The sequence below is a fragment of the Saccharomyces eubayanus genome, chromosome VII, assembly GCF_001298625.1.
Source record: "Saccharomyces eubayanus strain FM1318 chromosome VII, whole genome shotgun sequence".
In the NCBI taxonomy this organism is placed as follows: Eukaryota; Fungi; Ascomycota; class Saccharomycetes; order Saccharomycetales; family Saccharomycetaceae; genus Saccharomyces; species Saccharomyces eubayanus.
Window position 1 is genome coordinate 621661 of NC_030982.1, and position 24874 is coordinate 646534.

General features: G+C 40.5%; 13 protein-coding genes and 1 non-coding gene across 14 annotated transcripts; 7 read left to right on the forward strand and 7 right to left on the reverse strand.

The window, feature by feature from the left end:
- Positions 1–129: 129 nt before the first annotated feature.
- On the forward strand, positions 130–1077 carry DI49_2036 (uncharacterized protein; the record flags this gene model as incomplete). The annotated part of the gene is made up of 1 exon (XM_018365189.1): positions 130–1077. One exon carries the CDS (start codon positions 130–132, stop codon positions 1075–1077), a length of 948 nt encoding a protein of 315 aa, XP_018222289.1.
- Positions 1078–1246: 169 nt separating this feature from the next.
- Positions 1247–2254, forward strand: TWF1 (twinfilin TWF1; the record flags this gene model as incomplete). Its single annotated transcript, XM_018365190.1, has 1 exon — positions 1247–2254. The coding sequence occupies one exon, from the start codon at positions 1247–1249 to the stop codon at positions 2252–2254; it is 1008 nt and encodes a 335-aa protein (XP_018222290.1).
- Positions 2255–2415: 161 nt separating this feature from the next.
- Positions 2416–3048, reverse strand: SLX9 (Slx9p; the record flags this gene model as incomplete). Its single annotated transcript, XM_018365191.1, has 1 exon — positions 2416–3048. One exon carries the CDS (start codon positions 3046–3048, stop codon positions 2416–2418), a length of 633 nt encoding a protein of 210 aa, XP_018222291.1.
- Positions 3049–3317: 269 nt separating this feature from the next.
- TOM20 (TOM complex receptor protein TOM20) lies at positions 3318–3869 on the forward strand (the record flags this gene model as incomplete). Its single annotated transcript, XM_018365192.1, has 1 exon — positions 3318–3869. One exon carries the CDS (start codon positions 3318–3320, stop codon positions 3867–3869), a length of 552 nt encoding a protein of 183 aa, XP_018222292.1.
- Positions 3870–4113: 244 nt separating this feature from the next.
- Positions 4114–6066, reverse strand: GCD2 (translation initiation factor eIF2B subunit delta; the record flags this gene model as incomplete). The annotated part of the gene is made up of 1 exon (XM_018365193.1): positions 4114–6066. One exon carries the CDS (start codon positions 6064–6066, stop codon positions 4114–4116), a length of 1953 nt encoding a protein of 650 aa, XP_018222293.1.
- A 314-nt stretch (positions 6067–6380) lies between these two features.
- Positions 6381–7319, reverse strand: MRP13 (mitochondrial 37S ribosomal protein mS44 MRP13; the record flags this gene model as incomplete). Its single annotated transcript, XM_018365194.1, has 1 exon — positions 6381–7319. The coding sequence occupies one exon, from the start codon at positions 7317–7319 to the stop codon at positions 6381–6383; it is 939 nt and encodes a 312-aa protein (XP_018222294.1).
- A 297-nt stretch (positions 7320–7616) lies between these two features.
- Positions 7617–8141, reverse strand: RPL11B (60S ribosomal protein uL5; the record flags this gene model as incomplete). Its single annotated transcript, XM_018365195.1, has 1 exon — positions 7617–8141. One exon carries the CDS (start codon positions 8139–8141, stop codon positions 7617–7619), a length of 525 nt encoding a protein of 174 aa, XP_018222295.1.
- Positions 8142–9000: 859 nt separating this feature from the next.
- On the reverse strand, positions 9001–10011 carry PIL1 (lipid-binding protein PIL1; the record flags this gene model as incomplete). The annotated part of the gene is made up of 1 exon (XM_018365196.1): positions 9001–10011. One exon carries the CDS (start codon positions 10009–10011, stop codon positions 9001–9003), a length of 1011 nt encoding a protein of 336 aa, XP_018222296.1.
- A 634-nt stretch (positions 10012–10645) lies between these two features.
- Positions 10646–12337, reverse strand: PDC6 (indolepyruvate decarboxylase 6; the record flags this gene model as incomplete). The annotated part of the gene is made up of 1 exon (XM_018365197.1): positions 10646–12337. The coding sequence occupies one exon, from the start codon at positions 12335–12337 to the stop codon at positions 10646–10648; it is 1692 nt and encodes a 563-aa protein (XP_018222297.1).
- A 1343-nt stretch (positions 12338–13680) lies between these two features.
- DI49_2045 (uncharacterized protein) lies at positions 13681–14133 on the reverse strand (the record flags this gene model as incomplete). Its single annotated transcript, XM_018365198.1, has 1 exon — positions 13681–14133. The coding sequence occupies one exon, from the start codon at positions 14131–14133 to the stop codon at positions 13681–13683; it is 453 nt and encodes a 150-aa protein (XP_018222298.1).
- A 164-nt stretch (positions 14134–14297) lies between these two features.
- CTT1 (catalase T) lies at positions 14298–15980 on the forward strand (the record flags this gene model as incomplete). The annotated part of the gene is made up of 1 exon (XM_018365199.1): positions 14298–15980. One exon carries the CDS (start codon positions 14298–14300, stop codon positions 15978–15980), a length of 1683 nt encoding a protein of 560 aa, XP_018222299.1.
- A 579-nt stretch (positions 15981–16559) lies between these two features.
- On the forward strand, positions 16560–19388 carry NNF2 (Nnf2p; the record flags this gene model as incomplete). The annotated part of the gene is made up of 1 exon (XM_018365200.1): positions 16560–19388. The coding sequence occupies one exon, from the start codon at positions 16560–16562 to the stop codon at positions 19386–19388; it is 2829 nt and encodes a 942-aa protein (XP_018222300.1).
- Positions 19389–20372: 984 nt separating this feature from the next.
- On the forward strand, positions 20373–20444 carry DI49_2048. The gene has a single exon. It is a non-coding gene; the product is annotated as a tRNA-Thr (tRNA).
- Positions 20445–20983: 539 nt separating this feature from the next.
- On the forward strand, positions 20984–24688 carry UTP22 (rRNA-processing protein UTP22; the record flags this gene model as incomplete). The annotated part of the gene is made up of 1 exon (XM_018365201.1): positions 20984–24688. One exon carries the CDS (start codon positions 20984–20986, stop codon positions 24686–24688), a length of 3705 nt encoding a protein of 1234 aa, XP_018222301.1.
- Between the last annotated feature and the right edge of the window lie 186 nt (positions 24689–24874).

Genomic DNA, 24874 nt, shown 5'->3' on the forward strand with positions numbered 1-24874 from the left:
CATTGATTCGGGAGTTTTTAAGCTGTGTTTGTTTGCATTCACTTGTCCACACATCTATCCGCGCACACACACGCAGGCAGAATTTACAACGAGCGTTTACTTGTATCATATAGCATAGTTTACGTAGCAATGAATAGAAGCAGCAGGGCATTTCAGGTACCGAACAAGGTCATTACTAAGGAGGACATCACCCCCCTGTCCAGATCGCACGTGAAGAAGACGGACCCTCGCGAGGTCACAGATGGCGATGACGGTCTCGCCAGTGCGGTCGAGGCCACGCCTATCATTATCACCACTGCTCGTTCGATAGATACTGCCGGTTCATTATCTAAGAACTCCATGGGAGACGAAGGCGCCCAGGAGACGGGCGTTGACCAAGACAACAACGGTGATGACGGCGATGACGACGACGATCTAGAGAGCACGCTGGGCTATAGTTCCGAGCCCGATCCTCTCTTCTCACCATGCCACCAGCCTTCCTTCACCAATAACACATTTGCCTACGGCGCGGACAATGAGACTCCCCTGGAAGAGGACGAGAACAGAAAGGGTTTTCACACAGACAGCGAGAGCAGTCTTTTCCTGCCCCAGCTACAACAGTCATTCTTCTTTGGCGCCGGCAACACGGACTTCTGGAAAGAGGTCAATGGCACCGCCGAAGAGGCAATCTGCCTGCAGGACACGAGGCAAAGGAAAAGTTCTCTCGTGGCTTTGCATCCCGGCGATGCTACCCCAGGTCCCGATGATACTTTGGGCATCGAGGACTTTATCAACGATGACATCAACGGCAATGAGGCGGGCTCGTCTACATCCGCCTCCTCTGTATCCTCGTCACCTTGTCTTTTCGACAACTTGGACTACAACATCAAGCTTTTGTGTTACAGGGACAACGAGGGCAAGTTCACGTTGAAAAAGAGAAAGTTCTTGAAAACCTCTCTACGTTCGTCCTCTACCATCTCCAAGAAGTGGAAGCCTGTGTCCAAGAGAGACAAGCTGTTGAAGAGAGCCATTAGAAGAAAGAGCGGTGTTTGCGAGACGTTATCAACAGGTTTTGGTATCGGGGAATTCATGTTATAGTGACAGTAAGGTCAATAAATTGGAAATATAGATTCTTTATACATTGTTAGGGTAACTTTTTTTGTAGGATTTCGAATTGTATATATATACTACAGGATTTGATCAGTTGAAACAAGGATATTCATCGGCTAACTAAGGAAAGGCATTGCACCCCAACCCCACCCGCTTCATGTCAACCCAATCTGGTATTATCGCAGACCAAGGTTTGCTGGATTCCTTGAACGAGAATCTTTCCACGGACGGTGTTGTCATTGTCATAGCCAAGATTTCCCCTGATTCCACCTCGGTACATCAATTAGACGTAACCCATAATTTGGACCAATTGGTTCATTTGGCTTCGCAAAACAAGGAACCCCTGTACATCTTCTATAAGCCCCAGAAGGTTGCCAAATACTTTTTCGTGTCATTCATCCCCGATGGTTCTCCGGTGAGATCAAGGATGCTTTACGCCTCGACTAAGAACACGCTGGCAAGGCAGATCGGCTCGAACTCTCTATCCACGGAGCAGCCGTTGATCACGGACGTACAAGAACTGGCGGACTTGAAAGAGCTTGATGGTGATCGTACTGTTGCTCAAAATAAACCTTTGACGGAAGATGAAAAAATGCAAATTGAAATAAACAAACAGCAGACACTCTTGAGGAAATCCGTCAACAATAACTCGGTCAAACTTGTCTCCCAGGACAGCCCTTCACCTTTGTCACTGACTTTCAAGGTCGATTCCGAGAGGCCTATAGACGAAATTTTCAGTAATGACGGTAAAAACCTGATCATTTTCCAAATCGAGCCTACGAATGAAACAATCCAGATCGTGCAATCAGAGACGTGCCCCTCTGTGGATGCGTTACAAATCGACTTGCCTGGGCCCAGCTATACGATATTTAAGCATGACAGTTTGAACTTCTTTATCTATTCTTGCCCATCGGGCAGCAAAGTCAAAGATAGAATGATGTATGCTTCCAACAAGAACGGGTTCATCAACTACTTGAAAAACGACCAAAAAATCTCGTTCAGCAAAATATTGGAAATTGGTGACTTCGTCGAACTAGACAAATCGTCATTGTCCGCCAAAAGTGACGAAGATGACCTTGACCGTGGTTCCACTCCAGACCAATCGAACAACGGCAGCTTGAGATTCAACAAACCAAGGGGCCCAATGAGGAAAAGAAGAACATAGAAATCAAACAGCATTTACATATATATATATATATATATATATACATGACTGATGATATTAACTTTTATCCTTCTAAGTATAAAACGACATTACTTTTTTCTTCTGTATTTTCTGGAATAGATTGCCGCAAACCGTTCCTGTACTATGCTATTTTATGCTCATTATTTTTGTAATTTAATTACCTCTCTCAAAGCATGGAACGGATTTTTCTGGAAATCCTGATTTGTCAAAACTTGGTTAAACCTTGCGGTTTCGCTGGCCGACAGCGCCTTAGCACCTTTTTGGTTCTTGATGTTTGGTTGATTCTTTTTTATCTTTATGGATCCTGGCTCAGCAGCTTTCTTCGGGCGCATTTCCTTTGTATCTACGATTCTTATCTTGGAGTCCATATTAATATCATTGTTACCATCCACAGCCACGCCTGTTTCTTTTATAATGCTTTGCAAATCCTTTTCTTGCTCTAAAGAAGTAAGTAGATCTTGCATCCTTGGTTTTAATTCCTCTCTTAGTTTCCTTTTCCTACGTCTAACAGAGGATTTGGAAATTCCGTCAAAATTAGCGCTCACACCGACATCGGACATGGGTCTTCCTTTCAGCTGTGACAAGAATGTGTTTTGCTTATTGAGCAGTTTCTCCTTCTTGGTTTCCTTTGGTTGATGCAAAAAGGCTTTTGGATCCGATTCCAAGTCATACGGTAGATCCTCATGGACATCTTCCGCCCCGGATACTCCAATTCTTTGAGCGTTTCTTGTAGACGCTTTGCCCCTAAGGGTGTTTCTCTTCTTAGCAACCATCACCGCAATCCTATCCTCAATCTATATGGCGGCTCTCCCTTTTCATGCTTCAGCTCATCGAGTTACTCCTTCTGGTAGCTTAAATGGCTTGAAAAATTTGCGGTGCGTCACCCGTTCGGCCTCTCGCTGCCGAGAATAACATTTTATTATACTGGCCTAACCACTTCAATAATGACAGATTGCATGTTATTCACGTATTGTTTGTTGACCTTGCTTTGCAAAAACACTAGATTAGATTTCGATTGCAACCAAAACTTACACCTTAGCCCATGTCCCAATCAAACCCTGTCTTACGTGGCTTTGCCATCACAACAGCTATAGCTGCTCTAACAGCCACCGGTTATGCTGTTTACTTTGACTACCAAAGAAGAAACAGCTCACAATTCAGGAAAGTCTTGAGGCAAAGAGCCAAAGAACAGGCCAAGATGGAAGAAGAGGCCAAGAGCCATGCCAAGGAGGTCAAACTGCAAAAAGTCACGGAATTCTTATCTATAGAATTGGCTAAGGATCCTATCCCTAGTGATCCCTCTGAAAGAGAGGCCACATTCACTACCAACGTGGAAAATGGTGAAAGACTGTCCATGCAACAAGGTAAAGAACTAGAAGCCGCTTCTAAATTTTATAAAGCATTGACTGTATATCCTCAACCTGCGGATTTGTTAGGTATCTATCAAAGATCCATCCCTGAAGCCATTTACGAATACATTATCTTAATGATTGCCATCTTGCCTCCTGCTAACGTGGCTTCTTTCGTTAAAGGTGTTGTTGGAAGTAAAGCCGAATCAGATGCTGTTGCTGAAGCCAACGACATTGACGATTAAGGACGGTATTCTCTTTGGTCCAGTACTTCCCCTTGTCTATGTTTCTTCTATTCTGTATATAACTACATAAATGAAATTTATCTCCCTGTATCCCTTCCCCTCTTCTCTATATCAAACTTTTACTAAAAGCTATTAGTGAAAAATGTTTATTCTCATTAGACGTATAATTTTATCGTATTTAAGATTTTAAGTAAATATGAAATTTTTATATACGTACATATACATTTACGAATGTTGTATATGCCTATGCGGAACCTTTGTATTCTCTTAGGATAACAGGCACAGATGAAGGTGGCAAAGCACCGAATTCAGTGATGACCTTTTTGATGTATTCGGGTGGCGTCAAATCATACAATATGTTGACAATATTTAATGAAGGTAGTTCTTGCCATCCATCCAAGATGTTTTTTTCACCGTTATCTCCCTCATCATTAACATCTTTATTTTCTTCTTCAGACCCCTTCTTGCCGCCAATCTTATTACCCTTTGGTTTATTTTCCATTTCTAGTTTTTTCTTTTCAAGTTTCCTCTCCTTCACGAACTGGTTTAGTAACGCACCTTTATTACCACGTCTTTCCACTGGATTTTCATAATCTATATTAATCAAATCATTCGGATCCGCCAATTCATTAAATGTTACACTATCTAATTGCACTCTTTGTGAAAACTTTAAACTTTCACAGCACACCAATACAGGTATATTTCTTCTCTTAGCACTCATTGCCAACATTGCTGTACCCGCTCTTGAGTATAAAAATCCATTGGATAAAATAGAATGTGCTCCCAAGAATACATAATCCACGTCCATGTTGAAAACCGTGTCTAAACTTGTAATGAGAGCATACATAACGTTGACGCCTGCATTTCTTAATGTCTCTGCCATTTTTCGGCCCTCGAATAATGGTCTCGAGTCAACAACAATAATTTTAATGTTTTTCTTTAAGCCAATAGAGTTATGAAGTAGCAACTCAGTCAAGACTTTTGATGAGCCATACGTGACGATAGTAGTAGAGTCTTCAATTTGTGTCGAGGCGTTGTCTATGATTAGTTGATCAGCCAATTCAATTTTCTCCTTGGCGAATTGTCCAATCTTTTCGCAAAGATCTTTCTTAGCTGCTTTATCGGGTGTAGATGGATCGATCAACGAAATTTCTTGTTTCAACCATCTTATAGCATTACCCATAGTGACACTTAATGGTCTAGCTTTCTTCAAAAGATCGATCTGATGCGACAAATAACTTGTTAAATTACGTGACAAGGTGGTTCCCTTTGGTGTTTGGTAGTCTTTGATAACAATTTGGAAAACTTCTAGCATAGCTATGCAACGTGGGATGGATCCCACTATTTTATAGTGTGCCAAATGGGAAGTCAATAATAAAATTGATGGATGAATGAGATCTTTGTTAAGTAACAGTTCCTTAACGGATGATACCAAACTGGAACTATCAAACGACTGTTCCAATGCCGCTGGAATCACTGAAGATATACCAGGGAGGACATTAAACTCACCTGCTTCTAATGAAATGGATGCCAATGTCTTGGCAACATCAGATGCGTTTGATGAGGCAATTTCTTGTTGTACCGCAGTTGTAGTGATTGTTGCCGTTGAAGTAGAAGCAGCAGAGAGGGCTGTGGAAGAAGCGGAAATTGTCGTTGTCGCTGATGTGGGGGCCGTAGTTGCTGGTGTAGAGGCAGCATTTGAGCCCGTAGGCATCAAAGACGAAGCTGTCAATACGTTTGATCCTGATAATGCGCTGGCCACTACGGGGACCATCAACCCGGCAGCGGTGATCCTAGAAGTCCTTGGAGATGATACTGCACTTGTCACCGCCAAGATGGTGGCTCTTCTTTCTTCAGTGGTTTCTAAATGACCAAAAAGGGTACTTTTCTTCACGTTTTGCCCGCTTTGCTTTTTCTTGTTAGCATTCTTTTGCTTTTGTTCTCTCTTCTGTTGTTGTTCACGTTGCAGCTGCTTTTTCTCTTTTTTGATTTGTGCTTGTTGTTGTTGCTGCTCGATGGACATACCATTAGCCTGTTTCAGTGCCGCTCTCTTTGCAGCCTTTTCCTGCTTTTTCATTTCTTTCAATTCCTTATTAGATAGTTTCTTTTCACCGCTGGTTGCTGCTGCTACTGGAGCAGCTTGTTCGGATTTACCTGGTGGTGTAGCTACTCCTGCTTTGGCTTCAGATTCGCTCATTGCGCCTTGATTATCAATTTTCTTTTGCAAAAAAGCCCCAAATGTAGCCTAATTGGTTTCCCGATGCACTTATGTTCGATCTCCTACAGCTGATGATGTCTTGTACATTGCTCACTTTTCTTTAGTTTCGAAAAAAAACTGGAAAATGGGAAAAAAGTGAAAAGTTGCGAAAAAATGAGAAGAGGTTCCCGGGTAAACAGGAGCATGATAATATATATACAATAGAAGTAGCACATGCGGTAAAGTATGCCATATTTTTTAAGTATTTACAGGTGTGTTTAATTGTATATAAGTTCCTATGAATATTTTGCGTACTATTCTGCTTTTTCTTCGGCAATCTCTTGAGGAGCTTGCGCTTCTAGGTGTTCCAATGATTTCAAGTACGTGTCGTAAGGGTCATGAGATTCACCCAATGCGCTCTGGTATTGGCTTATAAACTTCTGTAATTCCGGATATTGAGCGTTGTGTTGATCAATATCTAAGAGTGTTCTGGCAATTAAGAATACTCCTTCGAATCTGTCTAATAATTCCTTTGTTTCGGCGCTACTTAAGGAAGTAGGGATTTCTGGTAGGCTAATTTGGACAGGTTCCAAGCCAGGTAGTTCTGGAGTAAAGCCAATTTGTCTGCCCAATGTCGCCACAAGGGTGTTTGCTAGCCCTGTATTATTTTTCCGATCTAGTACTTTTCTCCATGCAACGAGCAGTTTCTTTTGAGCGATGTCTACGTCTTTATAGTTTCTTAGCTTATTTCGGTGCAAGGAGCACATGAGATTGATATTGAAGAAATGTTCGATGTCAAACACGGATGGGTTTTGGGCTTTGAGAAACTTGTGTTCCATACCATATAAGAGTCCCACCATATGTGCATATTTACCGATTTTAAAAAAAGACGCAGTTAACATTTTCTGAACATGGATTGGTGAGATATAGGTCCAAACAGCACGTTTTCTAATTGAGGTGCCAGTCCACTCTTTAAACCAGTCCAACAATTCCGTCGAATTGGGTTCAACTGAATAAATAAAATCATTTAACGTTTGTCTCGATAACGGCTTTACGGGGGGTCTTGGCTCCAATGGTTCCTTGGTCTTGGGGTCTCTGATATCTTTAGTTAGCAAGATCTGAGCATTCTTGGGACGGTAAATAAATGGCTTTAACCTGGCATCTGTCTTGTGGTATATCAAGAATTCGTCTAACTTTCCCCTTGCAGTTCCGCTAGTAGATGAAAAACGTTTCCACACCACGCTTTTAAACATCGTCTTATTGGTTGTAGCTTGGTCACAATGCTGCTATCGTTGTATTGATGGCGTATTAAGCTTCTTATAGCTTCCCATTTCTTTCAAAGAAAGTATTGATTTTTCGAACGTGCTTCTCGGTTACCCTATAGAAGAGCCCTTTTATAGTGCAAAGTTCGCTTGAACAATTCACCTATATACTGGGATGAGTTAGGCAGTACATTGAATGCGCGAAACTTCAAAGTGTCAGGATATATAATATTGTGAGAGTTTGTATTTGTACTTATATATTTAGTTGTTGTTTATAACTAAACCAAATTATTTATCGAGCACATCGGCGTCGTACTTTTGCTTGAACCAAGAGACAGTATCTTCCTTAGTGGTTTGGTGAGAGTTACCAACGGTACCCTTACATCTCTTTCTTCTGGCGACTCTGGCACCTGGTCTGTTAATGACAACGTAGAAATCCATACCGAAAATACCAATGGATGGGTCGTACTTGATACCCAAATCGATATGTTCGTCGATACCGAAACCGAAGTTACCAGTAGCGGAGAAGTTTCTGTCTCTCAATTGGTATTCCTTGACCTTCAAACCTCTTTCCAAGATTTCTTCAGCCTTTGGACCTCTGACAGTGACGTGAACGGCGATCTTTTCGTTTCTTCTGATACCAAAAGTTCTGACGGTGTATCTAGCCTTGGATTGAACTGGAGTTTGACCAGACAATTGCTCTAGAACCTTGGAGGCTCTGGTCAATCTGTCACCAGATTCACCGACGGAGATGTTCAAGACCAATTTCTCGATCTTAAGATCACGCATAGTGTTTTGGGCTTTAGCAGACATCTTGGACGTGGTTGTAGTGTTTATTTGGCTGAAGCTGAAGGGTAAAAATGAAGGGTAATGCGCCCAAAATATGCCTTGCTTAACAGTACATGTATTCAATGAAATATATCCAACCTGCTCTTGGATATCTTGAAATTTCCACCCGCTGGGTATTTTGGTTTTCCCGGAGTATCGGGTTGGCACTTAAACGAAAAAAAGAGAAAAAATGAAAACCAAATGAGATGGGTGTATGGGGTCTGTAAGGTACGGATGTTGGTCCGTCACGCGAAAGAGAAACAAGCCATTACATGTATTTGACTAACAACGAGCCGCTGTAGAGAGGACTACTTATCATGATAGCAGTGCATGTGAAAAGTAAGTATTAAAACCACGCACGGTAGAAGTAGAAAAGTATCTTCCTAATAAAGTGAGAAAAGAACTAGTCGTATTATTTAGGAATGGCAAGAACTCACATAGAGGGGAAAAAGTAAAGTTAATTAAAGTAGAGTAAAGTGGAGTTATAATTGAGAGGAAAACGTAGAAAAGTTGTTCTAGGTGCAGGGAATGATACACTCTTGCAAAAATAGTTCAAAATTTAAACTGTTCTCTGTCACGATTAAAAGATAGAAGAGTACATAATTTGGGGAGATATTATTAATAGACTAAGAGTAAGAAGGGAAGGCAAATTCAGTAAAATAAAGAAAAATACAAAAAAGAAAGGTCAGAAAATAAAAAGTAAAACGGTTGTTTTTTTGAGGAGGGAAAAGATGCTTTTCCGTTCATCCGTTAGTTAAACGATATTAATTAAAATGGTTGTTCGTTCTTTTCTTGATAGTTTTTTTTTAGTTTTGTTCTGTTTGTTTGTTGTTTGTTTGTTTGTTTAAGCAGTGGTGTGCTCGGGAAGAGATTCGTGTTGATGATCGGCATGTTCGTGTTCTTCAACTACGTCGTCGTCTTCTTGTTCAGGCTCTTCGATCTGTCCGTCTTCTTGTTCGTCTTCGGACCATCTGCCTTGGCCATCTTCCTCTTCTTCATCTTCCTCAGGTTCGAAGTCTTCATAATCCTGCTTGAAACTTAGAGTGGGCTTGACTTGGGCGGAATCTAGAGTCCATTCGTTTAATGCACTTTCAGCATCGATGATAATTTGCTTTGATGCTTCGTAGCCGTCGTAGGCAGGTCTGGTTTCACCTGGAGTGACTGGAGAATCGTCCAATAGTTCCAATAAAGCTTTACCGTAACCAGCGATCAAAGCGATTTTTTCGGAGTGTTCGATGATGGAATCAAACTGGTAGTTGAAAGCGGCTCTCAACTTGGATCTTGTGATGTTAGATAATTGGGCTTCAGCGACCAAGGATTCGGCTTCGGCACGGACCAATTCTTGTTCCAAAACTTCAATCTTAGGGGATTGAGGATCCTTGTACTTCAAATAGGCGATTTTGTCGGTGATCTTATCCTTACGGTCTCTAGATGGTTGTACAGAGCCTTCGATATCTCTGACAGACTTCAAGGTTAGTCTGTATTGGTCGTAACGGTCGATGAATTGGTCGTCCAATTCACTGACTTCGTAGATCAGAACACCCAACTTGTCGGTGATGTCGGAAACGTCATCGTCGTTTTCCAACCCCCAGATGGACAATTGCTTAGCGGCGTCACGTCTTTCATTGGCAGTCAGCTCCATGGATCTCAAAACGTTCTTTTCAATCTTGACCAATTGGGATAGCTTCCTGGATAATTCCGGGCCAAAGGCCCCGGCAGCGCTTCTCCTGAAGCTGTAGGCTAGACCACCCTTCCCGAAGAATCTACCCTTGGTGGTAGATGGTGGTGGAGGTGGGTTTTGCAATTGAGAGGCCGTAGGGGCTCTGGAGTTTCTTAACGAGTAAGTTCTGTGCATGTTATATAGATATTTCTGTTATCTTCTTCACCGTTTACAATACTGCGGATCGGCGGAGGCGTAGAGATAAGGGTGTAAAAAGATTTGATTGTTTTAACTTCTTTTCTAAGTTGAATTGACCAATGCATTGAGCCCAAATAACGGAGAACAGAGAAGAATCCAGAATGAGCGCTTGTTATTTATAAAAGACACGGAAGGGGGAATCCGTCTTTCGTCCGCCGGAGCCAACGAGATGAGCCAAACCCGAAAACAGGGGACGCCGCCCTTCTTCCGTCCCGTGCGTGAGGGGGGGCGCGGCCATTCGGTTTTTCTTCTACGAAGAGTGGGCCAAAACGAAAAAAAAAAGGCGGCTGCAGAAATTGTGGGCCAAGCGCAGGGCCAAAGACAAAAAAATAATTGACGTGGCTGAACAACGGCCGCCCCCACCCCCTTCCTTAAAGGGGAAAGAAGCACAAGGGCTTTTCCCAATTCGTAAATGCGCAGTGCCAGGAAGGATACGCAGTACGTAATATGCAATTCGTGTTGATAAGGCTAGATTTAGTTGTGACCGATGTATTTGTTCATGTATGTGTTTATGTATGTATTTAGTTTTCGTGGTCAATTCATTCAGGGCCATATATTGTTCCGCGAGTGTTTACTGCTTGGCGTTGGTGGCCGCGGTCAGTTCCGCTTGCTTGATCAGACTCTCTGGAGCGTCAAACACGGGAAGCTTTAGTTCGATCAGTCTGATCACGGAGTTCTTCTGGAACTCCGGATCTCTGGTCAGCTTGTCCCAGTCGCCTGTAGTGGCGACCTTGTGGTTTTCGTATTTCTTGGCGCCGAACGTGGGCAACAGGGCGAGGTGGTCCCAGGTCTGAATTTCGTTGTACTCCGCGTGAGGCCCGTGAATCAACTTCTCAATGGTGTACCCGTCGTTGTTTAGGACGAAAAGGTACGGCTTCAACCCCCATCTGACCATGGTGGATATTTCTTGCACAGTCAATTGCAGCGACCCGTCACCGATGAACAGGATGACTCTCCTGCTGGGGTCGAGCTCCTCCGCGGCGAACGCAGCGCCCAGGGTCGCGCCTGTAGTGAACCCGATGGAGCCCCATAAAACTTGCGAAATGCCGTAGGCGTCCTTCGGGAAGCTTGTCTGGTTTATACCGAACGCGGACGTGCCTGTCTCGGATATAATAACGTCGCCCTCTTGCAGGAACTTGGACAGCTCGTTCCATAGCCATTCCTGCTTCAAGGGAGTGCTGGTAGCCACTTCCTTGTTGGGGGGAGTCTTTGTTGGCACGGGGACAGCCTTGTAGCCTTTGATCACCCCGGGTATGACGCTTAGCAACTTTTGCAGGGCAAACTTCATCTGAACGCCCGGGAAAGTTGCGTTCTTTACCTTGATGTAGTCGGAATGGAACTCGACCACATTCTTTGTCTTGTAGGAATAGGAAAAAGAACCTGTGTTGAAATCGGACAGCAAGGCACCAACGGAAAGGATCAGATCGGCCGACTCGACGGCCTGCTTCACGTCTGGCTTGGACAGCGTGCCCACATAAACACCTCCGTATCTGGGGTGTTGTTCGTCGATTGAACCTTTACCCAAAGGCGTCACAAAGGCTGGGAATTGAGTCAAGTCAATCAATTTTTGGGTCTCCTTCTTAACATGGTGTCTAGAGGCACAGGCATCAGACAAAATAATAGGGTTCTTGGAATTCTGGATCAGTTCCAGCACAGTGTCGATGACTTCCTTTTCGGCTTCCGGGTCGTTGAGCTTTAACGACAGGTCAATCGGCTTGTTGAGAAGAGAAGCGGGAACCTTCAAGTCCACCAAATTGGCTGGTAGTCCCAAATAGCTGGGTCTTTGCGTGACAAACGTAGTTCTGATCAGCCGGTCGATCTCTGAGGGAGCCGTAGCAATGTCGGTAATCATCGATGTGGTCTCCGAGATGTTGGTCGACATTCTGTGGAAAACAGTGAAGTCACCATTACCCAAGGTATGGTGCAGTAGCAATTGCTTGGCTTGTGCTGAGACAGAGGGCACACCGACAACATGCAGCACACCAACATGTTCAGCATACGAACCTGCAATACCGTTCAAGGCGGATAACTCACCAACACCAAAAGTCGTAATCAGCACGGACAGCCCCTTAATACGGGCGTACCCGTCGGCGGCATAGGCTGCATTCAGCTCATTGGCATTACCAGCCCATCTTAGTCCGTCGACCTCGTATATCTTGTCCAACAGAGACAAGTTAAAGTCGCCTGGTAGCCCGAAAATGGTATTAACATTGACTTGCTTCAATCTTTCGAAAAGGTATCTACCTAAAGTAATCTCTGACATTTTTTAGATTTTCTGTTTTGTTATGTGGGTATTTTACTGTACAAAGTATATAGAAAATACTACAGAGAATAGCCGAGACTAGTGATTTGGAAAGAGGACCTTATATACGTTTGTCAACTAAGGCCTCGTAAAGTTATCCCGTCCCCTTATCCTGTAACCGAGTAAATTGAGGTGCATACACAGTTAATTCATAAAAAGAAATCAAGCACAACCTTATCACCATTGCGGTTTTCTCTACGTTTCCTACTATGTTAACTATGCATTTTCGTTTTCTATTTGATGTCATTTGATAAGATGCGCGCTTTTCTGTCACCCGTTCCGCCCAAAACGTATCTTTTTCCTTTACTTAAGGGCACGCGATGACAAAAATGCATCATTTTGAGTGCGGGACACGGGCCTTGCTTATGTTAATGAAATCACATATGCTGCGTACCCTTTGAAGCCACATTAAAAAAAGAAAAAACAAGCTGTGTGTGCGTGTGTGTGTGAATCAAACTCCGATTCCACTTTTTTTCATTTACTGGATGCCTCAGTGAGTGATTCTATATAAGTGCGCGAGATTTGAATGTACCTGTGCAACGAAAAACTGATGTCACTTTACACACTGTGGCTGGGCTATTATTTGATCCGGTTTAAGCAGGCTCGGTGTCTCCTTGCTGTGAGGACTGTTCCCCTAATTACAAGGTGCCCGAAAATGGTGCTGGCAAAGTTACAGGTTTTACGGTTCACAGTAAATGGTTTTTTTTCCCTTTTGGATGTCACCCGTCGATCTCCTTTAGTGAGTTATTCGTTATGTGCGGCACGGCACCTCTTGCTCAATATACTAATGATGTGATGCGATTCTCTTAACTACTACAAGAAAACAAGATCCTAAGGTAAAAGGTGGTTTCGTTTTGCGCGTGCACTCTTTATCTGATAGGTTCTATTAACGCTTGCCTGGATTTCTGGTATGGTACGTGCTCTTGCCAAAAGTGCCAATGTCTTAAGTATATTTTTTCTTGATCATCTACTGTAAGTTTAGCCCGTGTTCCCAACTTTGGGGGAAAAAATATGAAGATCCCAAAGTAAACGCCTACCATCAAAATATAAATAATATAGGAAAAGGAAAAAAGCTACACTTGAGATTATTGCTTCGTCCACGGCAGACATAAGGAATGCTCTCCCCACATGGAATGCTACCCTTTGTTTATTGAATTTCAAAATCAACACGCAAGAAAATATAAAGAGTTATTCACAAAGGGCCTCAACAAGCGTAGAATAAAAAAAAAAACAACAACAAATAGTGTATGGCACCATTGCTACTGCGAGGAGTTTTTGACGTTTTCCTTGGACGACCCAATGTTCTAAGTAAATCGGAGCCCGAACCACTTAGCTGCTAGCACCACGCCAAGAATTCTAGTGACGGCAACGGCTCCAGTACAGACTGCAAGATGATGAGGAAGCGATGACGAGGGACAAAAGTCAGGCCCGTCCGCTATTTCCGTGTTACGTCGAGCTGCTCCTGCGCTAATCTGTAGAGACCCTCGGCTAAGGCCACCACTCAACAGGCCGCCTATTTTTTCAAGGGGACTCGCCGGAAAGGGGCCAACTGAAGGGTTGCGTATTGTTCTCTCCACTTCGGACATACGACATCGCCAATCCAGGATGGTTATTGTTCTTACTAACGGTTGAAAGAAAAAAAGCATAGTCAATCTCACCCTCTGGACGGGGGTTGGTCTCGCCGATATAGCCCCCAACTTCTTCAATAAGAGGGATGTGTAAGATTTGGTCGTCGTCTGGACACATAATTTAGTCATGTTCTCTTATTGCCACACGTACAAGAAGGCACGTTATCTCACGTATAAGAAGGCCCATTAGTCTACTGTCTACCATCTACCATGTCTCTTTCCCGTCACTCTTGCTCTTGTTCGGTTTTTTTTAAATGGTTCTTGTTTTATAATCACCAAAATCAAGAATAAACATGTTTGGTAAAAAGGAAGAAAAGCCTGAGAAAGTTTACACTTTGCAAAATGGGTTCCCATACTCTCATCACCCATACGCCTCCCAATACTCAAGACCCGACGGCCCTATCTTGCTGCAAGACTTCCATCTATTGGAGAATATCGCTAGCTTTGACAGAGAAAGAGTACCAGAGCGTGTAGTCCACGCCAAAGGTGGTGGTTGTAGATTAGAATTCGAATTGACGGATTCTTTGAGCGACATTACATACGCTGCTCCTTACCAAGAAGTGGGCTACAAATGCCCCGGCCTTGTCCGTTTCTCCACTGTTGGTGGTGAAAGTGGTACCCCGGACACTGCAAGAGACCCAAGAGGTGTTTCTTTCAAATTCTACACTAAATGGGGCAACCACGACTGGGTCTTTAATAACACACCCGTATTCTTTTTAAGGGATGCCATCAAGTTCCCTGCATTCATTCACACCCAAAAGAGAGACCCCCAAAGTCACCTGAATCAATTCGAGGACACTACCCTTTACTGGGATTATTTGACTATGAACCCGGAGTCGATTCACCAAATCACATATATGTTTGGTGAGAGAGGTACTCCTGCCTCTTGGTCTGACATGAACGCTTACTCCGGCCACTCATATATCATGGTCAACAAAGAGGGGAAGGACACTTATGTACAGTTTCACGTCCTGTCGGATACTGGTTTCGAAACATTGACCGGCGACAAAGCTGCTGAACTATCTGGTTCTCATCCAGACTATAACCAGGCTAAGTTGTTCACACAAATGCAAAACGGTGAAAAGCCAAAATTCACCTGTTATGTACAAACAATGACTCCTGAACAAGCCGCCAAGTTCAAATACTCGGTTAATGACTTGACCAAGATCTGGCCGCACAAAGAATTCCCATTGAGAAAATTCGGTACCATCACGTTGACTGAAAACGTTGACAACTACTTTCAAGAAATCGAGCAAGTAGCATTCAGTCCAACCAACACTTGTATTCCAGGTATTAAACCTTCCAATGATTCAGTTCTACAGGCTAGACTCTTCTCTTACCCAGACACGCAACGACACAGACTAGGGGCCAACTATCAGCAACTGCCTGTCAACAGACCAAGAAATCTTGGATGTCCATACTCTAAGGAGGACTCCCAATACTCTGCCGAACAGTGTCCATTCAAGGCTGCTAACTTTCAAAGAGACGGCCCAATGAGTTACTATAACTTTGGTCCTGAACCAAACTATCTCTCCAGTTTACCAAACCAAACTCTCAAATTCAAAAATGAACAAAACGATGAAGTGTCTGACGAATTCAAAGGAATAGTTCTAGATGAAGTTACCAAGGCTTCTTTGAAAAAACAAGAAGAAGACCAAATCAGAAATGAACATATCGTCGATGCTAAGATCAATCAATATTATTACGTCTACGGTATGAGTCCCCTTGACTTCGAACAACCTAGAGCTTTATTTGAAAAAGTTTACGACCCTGAACAAAAGAAGCTATTCGTTCATAACGTTGTTTGCCATGCTTGTAAGATTAAAGATCCTAATGTGAAAAAGAGAGTTACCCAATACTTTGGTTTGTTGAACGAGGACTTGGGTAAAGTCATCGCTGAGGGCCTGGAGGTTGAATGGGAACCTGTCGACCTTCAAGGTTACGCCAAGACTTGGAGCATTGCAAGTGCAAACTAAGGCACACCGAACCTTATATTTATTTAAGTTTTTCCCATCCATTATTGGATATTGCTAACGGTTGTAAATATACCGGCACTATTATTTATTACATATATACCAAAAATTCTTTAAAAGCCACCCAATAAGCCGATTGAGTGATACCTTTTGACACATTTTTTTAACGGTTCGGTACCCAGATCGACACAGTTCAACGTTTGTCGCATTGTACGGACGCTGCTGGAAAAAATGTAGTTAAGTTTGTTCGATTGTGTATTCGTAACGTTGAACTCGTAAGTTTTCCAATACATATAGCAACTAACAACTATCTTTGACAGCAGGATTCTTTCTACTTCACTAAAGGGAAAAACATTTTTTTCTTAAAACCAAAAGCTTTTCAAACTTACTTAGGAAGGCAGCGGTATATTCTTTTTTGTAGTATCATAACCAAGCTGAACTATTTATTTCTATTTCTTCAAGTTCCAGTATTATTTATCCAGATAATCTGTATTAGCACACGACTCCGCAACATTATACCTTCGGCGACCGTTTTTCGTTTCACTTATATTCATTACACAAAACAATTCATGCACATCTTTCATGGAGAAACAATCTAAGAACCATAAGAAAGCACTATCACCATCGCTGCCACCCATGGACGCTGAATCGGGTGAACAACCAACAGAATTTGCCAAAAAGCATAGGTTCAAAGATACGCTTGCGTTATTTTTGGTATTTTTGAGTTTCAACCATTTCACTTCCCTATGTTTATTGGTGTCTTTCATCGTCGCCACCAAGTGCAAAGATTTTTTGGCAAATTGCTTCATTGTACTTTTCCTATCTAAGAAACCTTCGCGCCATATTAGTGAAGTGGCACGTATAGATATTACTACCTCCAAAGGGACTAATAGCAACTCGAGTAAAAAATCTAACCCGCGGTTTTTTAACTGTTCTAAGAATAGCTTCATGATTCCCATTCCTATATTAATATGTGAAATTATATTTGCAGCATTATTAAAGCTATACGGTGGAAGTTATTTTGTCAAGCCAATTAAAAATTTGGCGATTTCCATAATTGCTTCATTTTTGATCAATGATCCGAGCGATTGCTTAAGCTACGCCACTTCATGCTCAGTATTGTATGCAGTGTCGACAAATATTTTTCAAAGGGTATCCCATCTTTTTAACACTGTACAGTTGCTTGATTCGTATTTCCGAGGAACTGGCCAACAAATTGAATTATTTGCAGTTTTCCATAGATATTCACACTTTTTGACGAAGCTTTTCTCTCTTTTTTTGCCAATGTCTTCTAAGATGTTCGGTAGACATGCGGAAAGTATGATTTACTATTTGTCTTTCCATATAATCTTCTTTTCATTTGCTGCAAGTCTGCTTTCTCCACAGAGGCCAATAGCTGAAAATAAATCACCCAAAAAAGGTGTAAATTCTAACAAAACAGAAGTGAATCGTATACAAGGGTTACAAAGGATGAGAATTTCGTCTTCATCTTCCGCATCTGGCTTGGTTACAAACAGTACTGATTCAAACATTTTAGAGGACCAAACTCCGATGATACCAAATGATCCAGGGGGCCTTAATAACGACAACCAACCTGCCCATTCACTTCAACAAAATAACTCGCCCCTACCTCCATCATCACATAGTAATTTATTGAGCCCTGCAAATTCCGATCACAATGAGGCTGTTTCTAACTTTCCTTATTTCACACCTATGGTAAAAGAGTATAAGTCGTTTCAACCCTCAGTGATTTCTGCCGAAAGAAGCAATTCTCAAGCCGTTGCTACAACCACAACAACAACTTCTCCTACAACATTCAATTTTTCTGGTGAAAGAAATAGCTTGCCAAATGAAATTCCCTTATCCAACGCTTCCAATACAACTTCCAAGAAAAAATCCGACCCTTCTTTTCCACCAAATGACAAGTACACTAACCAACTATTTGAACTGAACGTCGATTTTGGGAATGTCTTTTCATCGAGCAATTTATCGTCTGACATATCTGTTACGACAAATTTGGAGAATTTCATCCGTCATTTATTTAGAAGGAAAAACCAGCACATAATTGCACCTCTCTGGTCCATGGTAGTTACCTTAAAAACAACAAACTTTGAAAAGAAATATTTGCAAGAGACATCAGGAAATCCTCTAACACCGACAAACTCCAATTCTTCTTACATCGACAGTCAAGAAAAACACAATAAGGATTCGGATACGATCAAGACACACTCAATCCCATCAAAAATTAGTTTTACACATGCGGGCAAGTTTAAGAAAAGTGTGTTTAACAATTTTGAGCCTTCAAACACAATGGCATTAATTGCTAAAACAACGTCTGATGATTACAATCAATTGAATTTGGTTTCCACCAACGAGAATATTTTCAATAGAAACGATAATGATTATAAAGTTTGCATTATCGACATCAGCACAAATTCCATCACTTTCCATATTGAGAATTTGCATGATGGTGAACTCATTGTTTTAGTAAACGGTGTAATTTGGTCAGAAGTCTCGTGCGCTCTAATTTTAGAACATGTGGGAGAAGAATACGTTGTTGTGAATGGGCTAGTTCCTTCTTGTTCTTACGACATCCAGTTCATCAATAGATTGAATCACCAAGATGATTATTTGGTTTCTGATTTGATTGTCCGAACACGTGGGAATAGCAATACAGTTGCTGGAAAATTTGAAAATCTTGATTTTAGCTTCCCTTCATATTACCACAGAAAATTCTTATCTCCACTGCTAACTCTAAAGCATTCTGTATTAACCACGAACGCAAATTTATCCGATGAAAGAGCAAAGTTGAAAAAGACGAAAAAGGAAATAAGTAAAAAATTAAGTCTTTTAAGACAAGAAATTGATTATTTCAAAAACAGAATATCACAGAACGCAACAAATGATGAAAAGAGTACTTACAAAGTTGAAAATCTAAAAGTTGCTTTACAACAGAGCGAAACTGCGGTGAATAAATTAGAGAAGCAACTTAAGACTCTTACCGAGAAGGAGCTTGACTTGGAAGAGGAATACCTGAAAAAGAAAGATTTACATTTGAAAAATCAATTAGAATACAGCAAATTGGAAGAAAGCCTATCAAATGAGCTGAAAAATTCTGAAAAGAAGTCAAATAAGCTAAACCAAGATTTTGGTCAATTGACGTCTAAACTAGATAAATTAAACGCTAGAAACGAGAAGTTGAAAAAGGAAGTTGACGAAAACGAGGAATACATAGAGAAGTTCAGTACTCTGTTCATGAGTAAAAGGGAAAAAGACAGACTCAGAAGAAAAGAATACAGAATACGTGAAGCTAATAAATTCGAGTTAACTATAAAAGGGTTAGAACAGGATATTAATCGTTTAGAACACGAGAACGAGAATATTCATAGTCTAATAGGCAATAGTTACTGATACTTTAGTATGTAAGAGCAATGTATATCGAGATGATTTTATATAATTAGCAACGAGCTCTACGATATATTCGCAATATACCTATGTCTAATTACACGCTGAATTTTTGTAGCCGCTTTTAATCTTATATTGTTGGTTATATTTCTCTTCATGAATGTCTCAGCTCTCGCATTGCGAAAGCTTCATTCAAAGCGGAAGACAGTATAGGGCAGGAGCATTCTTTTATATATGTTTGAAGCATTCCCGCAATTACAATGCACTATGATAGTGAATTAAGATGTTAATAACCATTTAAATTGTATGATGATCTTTGGGATTCCATTGTTTCTTAATGTTATAATATTACGTATATAGATTATACTAGAGATTCTCCTCATGGATTTAGGAATCCACAGAAAGAAATCTGCAATTGTGCATAATATTATAAATGATTCTGTTCCTCTTTTTATATGTTGTCATTCATTGATCCTATTACAATATCAATCCTTGCGCTTCAGCTTCCATTAATTTCGACGACACTTTGAATCTTAACTTACTGGTTTTGTAATTTATGTCATCTTTTAACACCGTATATAATAGTAATAGATGGACAATAGTTGAATCTTGTTCCAACAGATGTTGTATCTAAAACTGAGATAAACCGTTTGCAGCCGTGGTAAGAATCTGCCAACGCGCATTTAAAACGTGCTTGAAATGGATCAACATAAATCATACAGGTGATTATTACCACATTAGCAATTCCATCCAGAACGCGGACCTTGCTTAAATGAAGGACCTGAAATATCTAAATACAAGAACAATTACTTTAGATCCGAGGTTTTGCGATTCCACCCTTCAGTTATATTAAGATCTTATATAAGACAAGTAACATCACCATTGATCAAGCTGGTCAATAGTTTTAGCAAAAAGTTACTTCCCTGTGATCGTAAAGATTGCTAAAACATGACTGTACAACTACTTTATGTTTTAACATAAGAAAGACTTGCCTCCTTAGCTTAGTGGTAGAGCGTTGCACTTGTAATGCAAAGGTCGCTAGTTCAATTCTGGCAGGTGGCATTATAATTTTTATTTTTTTCACTCTTAGTTTTCCGGTCCTTCCGATGGTGCATGAATACTTAGATTTTCGCGCCGTCCGTTCTGGAGGAAAGCCCAGTGTACGGCCAAGACCTAGGCAGGGCCGGTGGTGGCGGCCGCCTGGGAAAGTCGGCCTACTGTTCACCAGGCCGTTGAAAAATTTCAGTTTGTGATTTGGAAAATTTAACCAAATGAACATTTCAGCATCTACTATCAATATCTTGCCCTAAACACCTATATAAAACCAAAAGGGTTTTAACCTCATACCTACTCGATTCTATTTCCCAATAGAATTTAAACCAACAGATTTTGTGTTTGAAAAAAGGACGTATTTACTTCATTTTTCTTGAAGGCCATATATTTGCTTTTTCTTCACGTACGAATTTCAAAGTTTTTTCAAAGCTACCTTTCCTAGATTCATTCTTTTAATAAAATTATCCAGACTCCAGGTTTAATCAGTTTGGAATAATACAGAACTGTATTCAATAGCAACTTCACTATAGGTTTTTCCTCCATATACCATGGCTACAAGTGTTAAGAGAAAGGCTTCAGATCCAAACATCGCTGAAGGGCACAAGAAACGTTCTACACAGGCAAACACAATTGATAGCGCGCCAGAAGGAGACAACCACAATGCCCCAGTGACCAATGACCCTCTAGTTCCCGAACAAGAAAATGGTGACGATAACGGCGCTTCTGATGATAGAGATATCACCGCGAAGAACACTACTTCCCGTCGCAACGGAAGAGCCACCGCAACAGAGTCTCATGACATTCATATTGCTAGAGAAACCGCGGAATTGTTCAAATCTAATATTTTCAAGTTGCAAATTGATGAATTATTGGAGCAAGTGAAGTTAAAACAGAAACACGTTTTGAAAGTTGAAAAATTCTTACACAAACTTTATGATATCCTCCAAGAAATCCCTGATTGGGAAGAAAAGACACTGGCTGAGGTAGACTCCTTCTTCAAAAATAAGACTGTTTCTGTTCCATTTGTTGACCCCAAACCTGTACCTCAAACTACAAATTATAAATTCAATTACAAGAAACCAGATATCTCTTTGATTGGCTCTTTTGCTCTTAAAGCAGGTATTTATCAACCAAACGGCTCTTCTATCGACACTTTACTTACAATGCCAAGTGAAATGTTTGAAAAGAAAGATTTCTTAAATTTCAGATGCTTACACAAGAGGAGTGTTTATTTAGCATACCTAACTCACCACCTATCGATATCCTTAAAGAAACATAAACTAGATTCATTTTTGCAGATCGAGTACTCATATTTTGATAATGATCCACTTTTACCGATCCTAAGGATCTTTTGTTCAAAGCCAACAAGTGATTCTCCATCTGAATATAACTTTTACAAAACCAGATTCTCAATCAATTTAGTTATTGGTTTCCCATACAGAGCCTTTGAACCAAAGAAATTGCTACCCAATAGAAACTGTATTAGAATAGCACAAGAGAGTAAAGAAGTGTCTTTACCAGCTACTCCCCTTTATAACTTTTCGGTGCTATCTTCAACAACACATGAAAACTATCTGAAATATCTATACAAGACCAAGAAGCAAACAGAATCATTCATAGAAGCTACTGTGTTGGGTAGATTATGGCTACAACAACGCGGATTTTCATCCAAGATGTCTCATTCTGGTTCATTAGGTGGATTTGGTACTTTTGAATTTACCGTTTTAATGGCTGCATTATTAAATGGTGGTGGTGTCAATAGCAACAAGATTCTGCTTCACGGCTTTTCATCCTACCAACTATTTAAAGGTGTAATCAAATATTTGGCTACAATGGACTTATGCCACGATGGCCATTTACAATTCCATTCTGACGCAGAGAACTCTTCTAGTTCGTTCGCTTCTAAATATATCGATGAAGGCTTCCAAACTCCAACTTTATTTGATAAATCCACCAAGGTTAACATTCTTACAAAGATGACCGTTTCCTCTTATCAAATTCTAAAGGAATATGCTGGAGAGACATTGAAGATGCTAAACAATGTCGTCCAAGACCAGTTCTCAAATATTTTCTTAACTAACGTCAGCAGTTTTGATAATTTAAAGTATGATCTATGTTACGATATACAGTTACCTTTAGGTAACTACAACGACTTGGAAGCTTCTTTGGCTACGACATTTGGCTCAATGGAAAGAGTTAAATATATTACCTTGGAAAATTTTCTGGTACACAAGATTACAAATATTGCAAGATACGCGTTAGGCGATAGAATCAAATTTCTTCAAGTCGAAATGGTCGGCCAAAAATCGAACTTCCCAATCACCAAAAGAAAAGTTTACTCAAACACAGGAGGAAATCACTTCAACTTTGATTTCTTAAGATTGAAATTATCAGTCAATCCTGCTGAATGTGAAAAACTGGTCACCAAGGGTCCTGCTCATTCCGAAACGATGTCTACTGAAGCTGCTGTCTTTAAAAACTTTTGGGGAATAAAATCATCTTTGAGAAGATTCAAAGATGGCTCTATTACACATTGTTGTGTTTGGTCTACATCCTCATCAGAACCTATTATCTCCTCTATTGTTGACTTTGTATTGCAAAAACATATCTCGAAAAAGGTGCAAGTGTCAAACGATATTACTAAGCAATTTCAAAATTTTCTACCATTACCAAACTTACCATCAAGTGCTAGTACATCTGTTTTGAACTTGAGTAGTTTTTTCAATTTAAAGAAATCCTTTGATGATATTTACAAAATAGTTTTCCAAATGAAACTACCACTTTCTGTAAAATCCATCTTACCAGTTGGCTCCGCATTTAGATACACTTCCTTATGCCAACCAGTACCATTCGCATACTCAGATCCTGATTTCTTTCAAGATGTCATTTTAGAATTTGAAACCTCACCCAAATGGCCAGATGAGATAACATCTTTGGAGAAAGCTAAAACCGCTTTCTTACTCAAGATTCAAGAAGATCTAAGCACCAACCGTCCTACTTATAAGTCGTTTTTCACAAGAGACGAATCTATTCCCTACAATTTAGAAATTGTTACTTTGAATATTTTGACACCAGAAGGTTATGGGTTCAAATTCAGAGTTTTAACTGAACGTGATGAAATTCTTTATCTGAGAGCAATAGCAAATGCTAGAAATGAGCTAAAGCCAGAGTTAGAAAACACCTTCTTGAAGTTTACCGGTAAATACCTGGCCTCAGTTAGACATACACGGAACTTGGAGAACATATCCCATTCGTATCAATTTTACTCTCCTGTAGTAAGATTATTCAAGAAATGGTTAGACACGCATTTGCTTCTTGGCCATATAAGTGATGAGCTAGCTGAACTAATTGCCATCAAACCATTTGTCGACCATGCACCATATTTCATCCCTGGTTCAGTTGAAAATGGTTTTTTGAAAGTGCTCAAGTTTATAAGTCAATGGAACTGGAAGGATGATGCATTAATTCTAGATCTAGTAAAGTCAGAAGACGATATAGAGAACTCGCTTGAGACTAGTATTGGCGCTGGCTCAGAATTAGATTCTAAAACCATGAAAAGGCTTTCTGAAAGATTAACCTTGTCCCAATATAAGGGTATTCAAATGAATTTCGCGAATTTGAGAAACAGTGATCCAAACGGTACACATTTGCAATTTTTTGTCGCCTCCAAGAACGATCCAAGTGGTATTTTATACTCATCAGGTATTCCATTGCCTATCGCCACAAGATTAACAGCATTAGCTAAGGTAGCTGTGAACTTACTACAAACACATGGCCTGAATAAACAAACTATCGATTTGTTATTCACACCTGGATTAAAAGATTATGATTTTGTTATTGACTTGAGGACGCCTGTAGGTTTGAAGTCATCGTGTGGTATTCTTTCAATTACTGAATTCAAGAATATCACTAATGACCAGGCGCCATCCCAATTTCCGGAAGATTTAAATGATTTGAGTGAAAAAATGGACCCAACATATCAACTTGTAAAGTATTTGAATTTGAAGTATAAAAACAGTTTGATTTTATCAAGTCGTAAATATATAGGTGTGAACGGTGGTGAGAAGGGAGATAGAAATGTTATCACAGGGCTAATAAAACCTCTATTCAAGGGACCGCACAAGTTTAGAGTAAATCTGGACTGCAACATTGTTCCTGTGGATGACGATAATGTTGTTTTAAACAAAGAAGCCATATTCCATGAGATTGCTGCATTTGGGAATGATATGGTGGTAAAATTTGAAACTGATTAGAAATAATAATAAAATTAGTATTTAGAAATATTTGTATAATATTAAAAAAACAAAACAATTTTAAACTGGCAGTTTTAACATGGGAACAGGTTTTTTTAAAAAAAAAGTCTTTCCGGTGATGTCCTTCTTGATGATTTTTGATGTCTTAACAAAAACCTGATGTAGTAATTCTACAACATTTATACG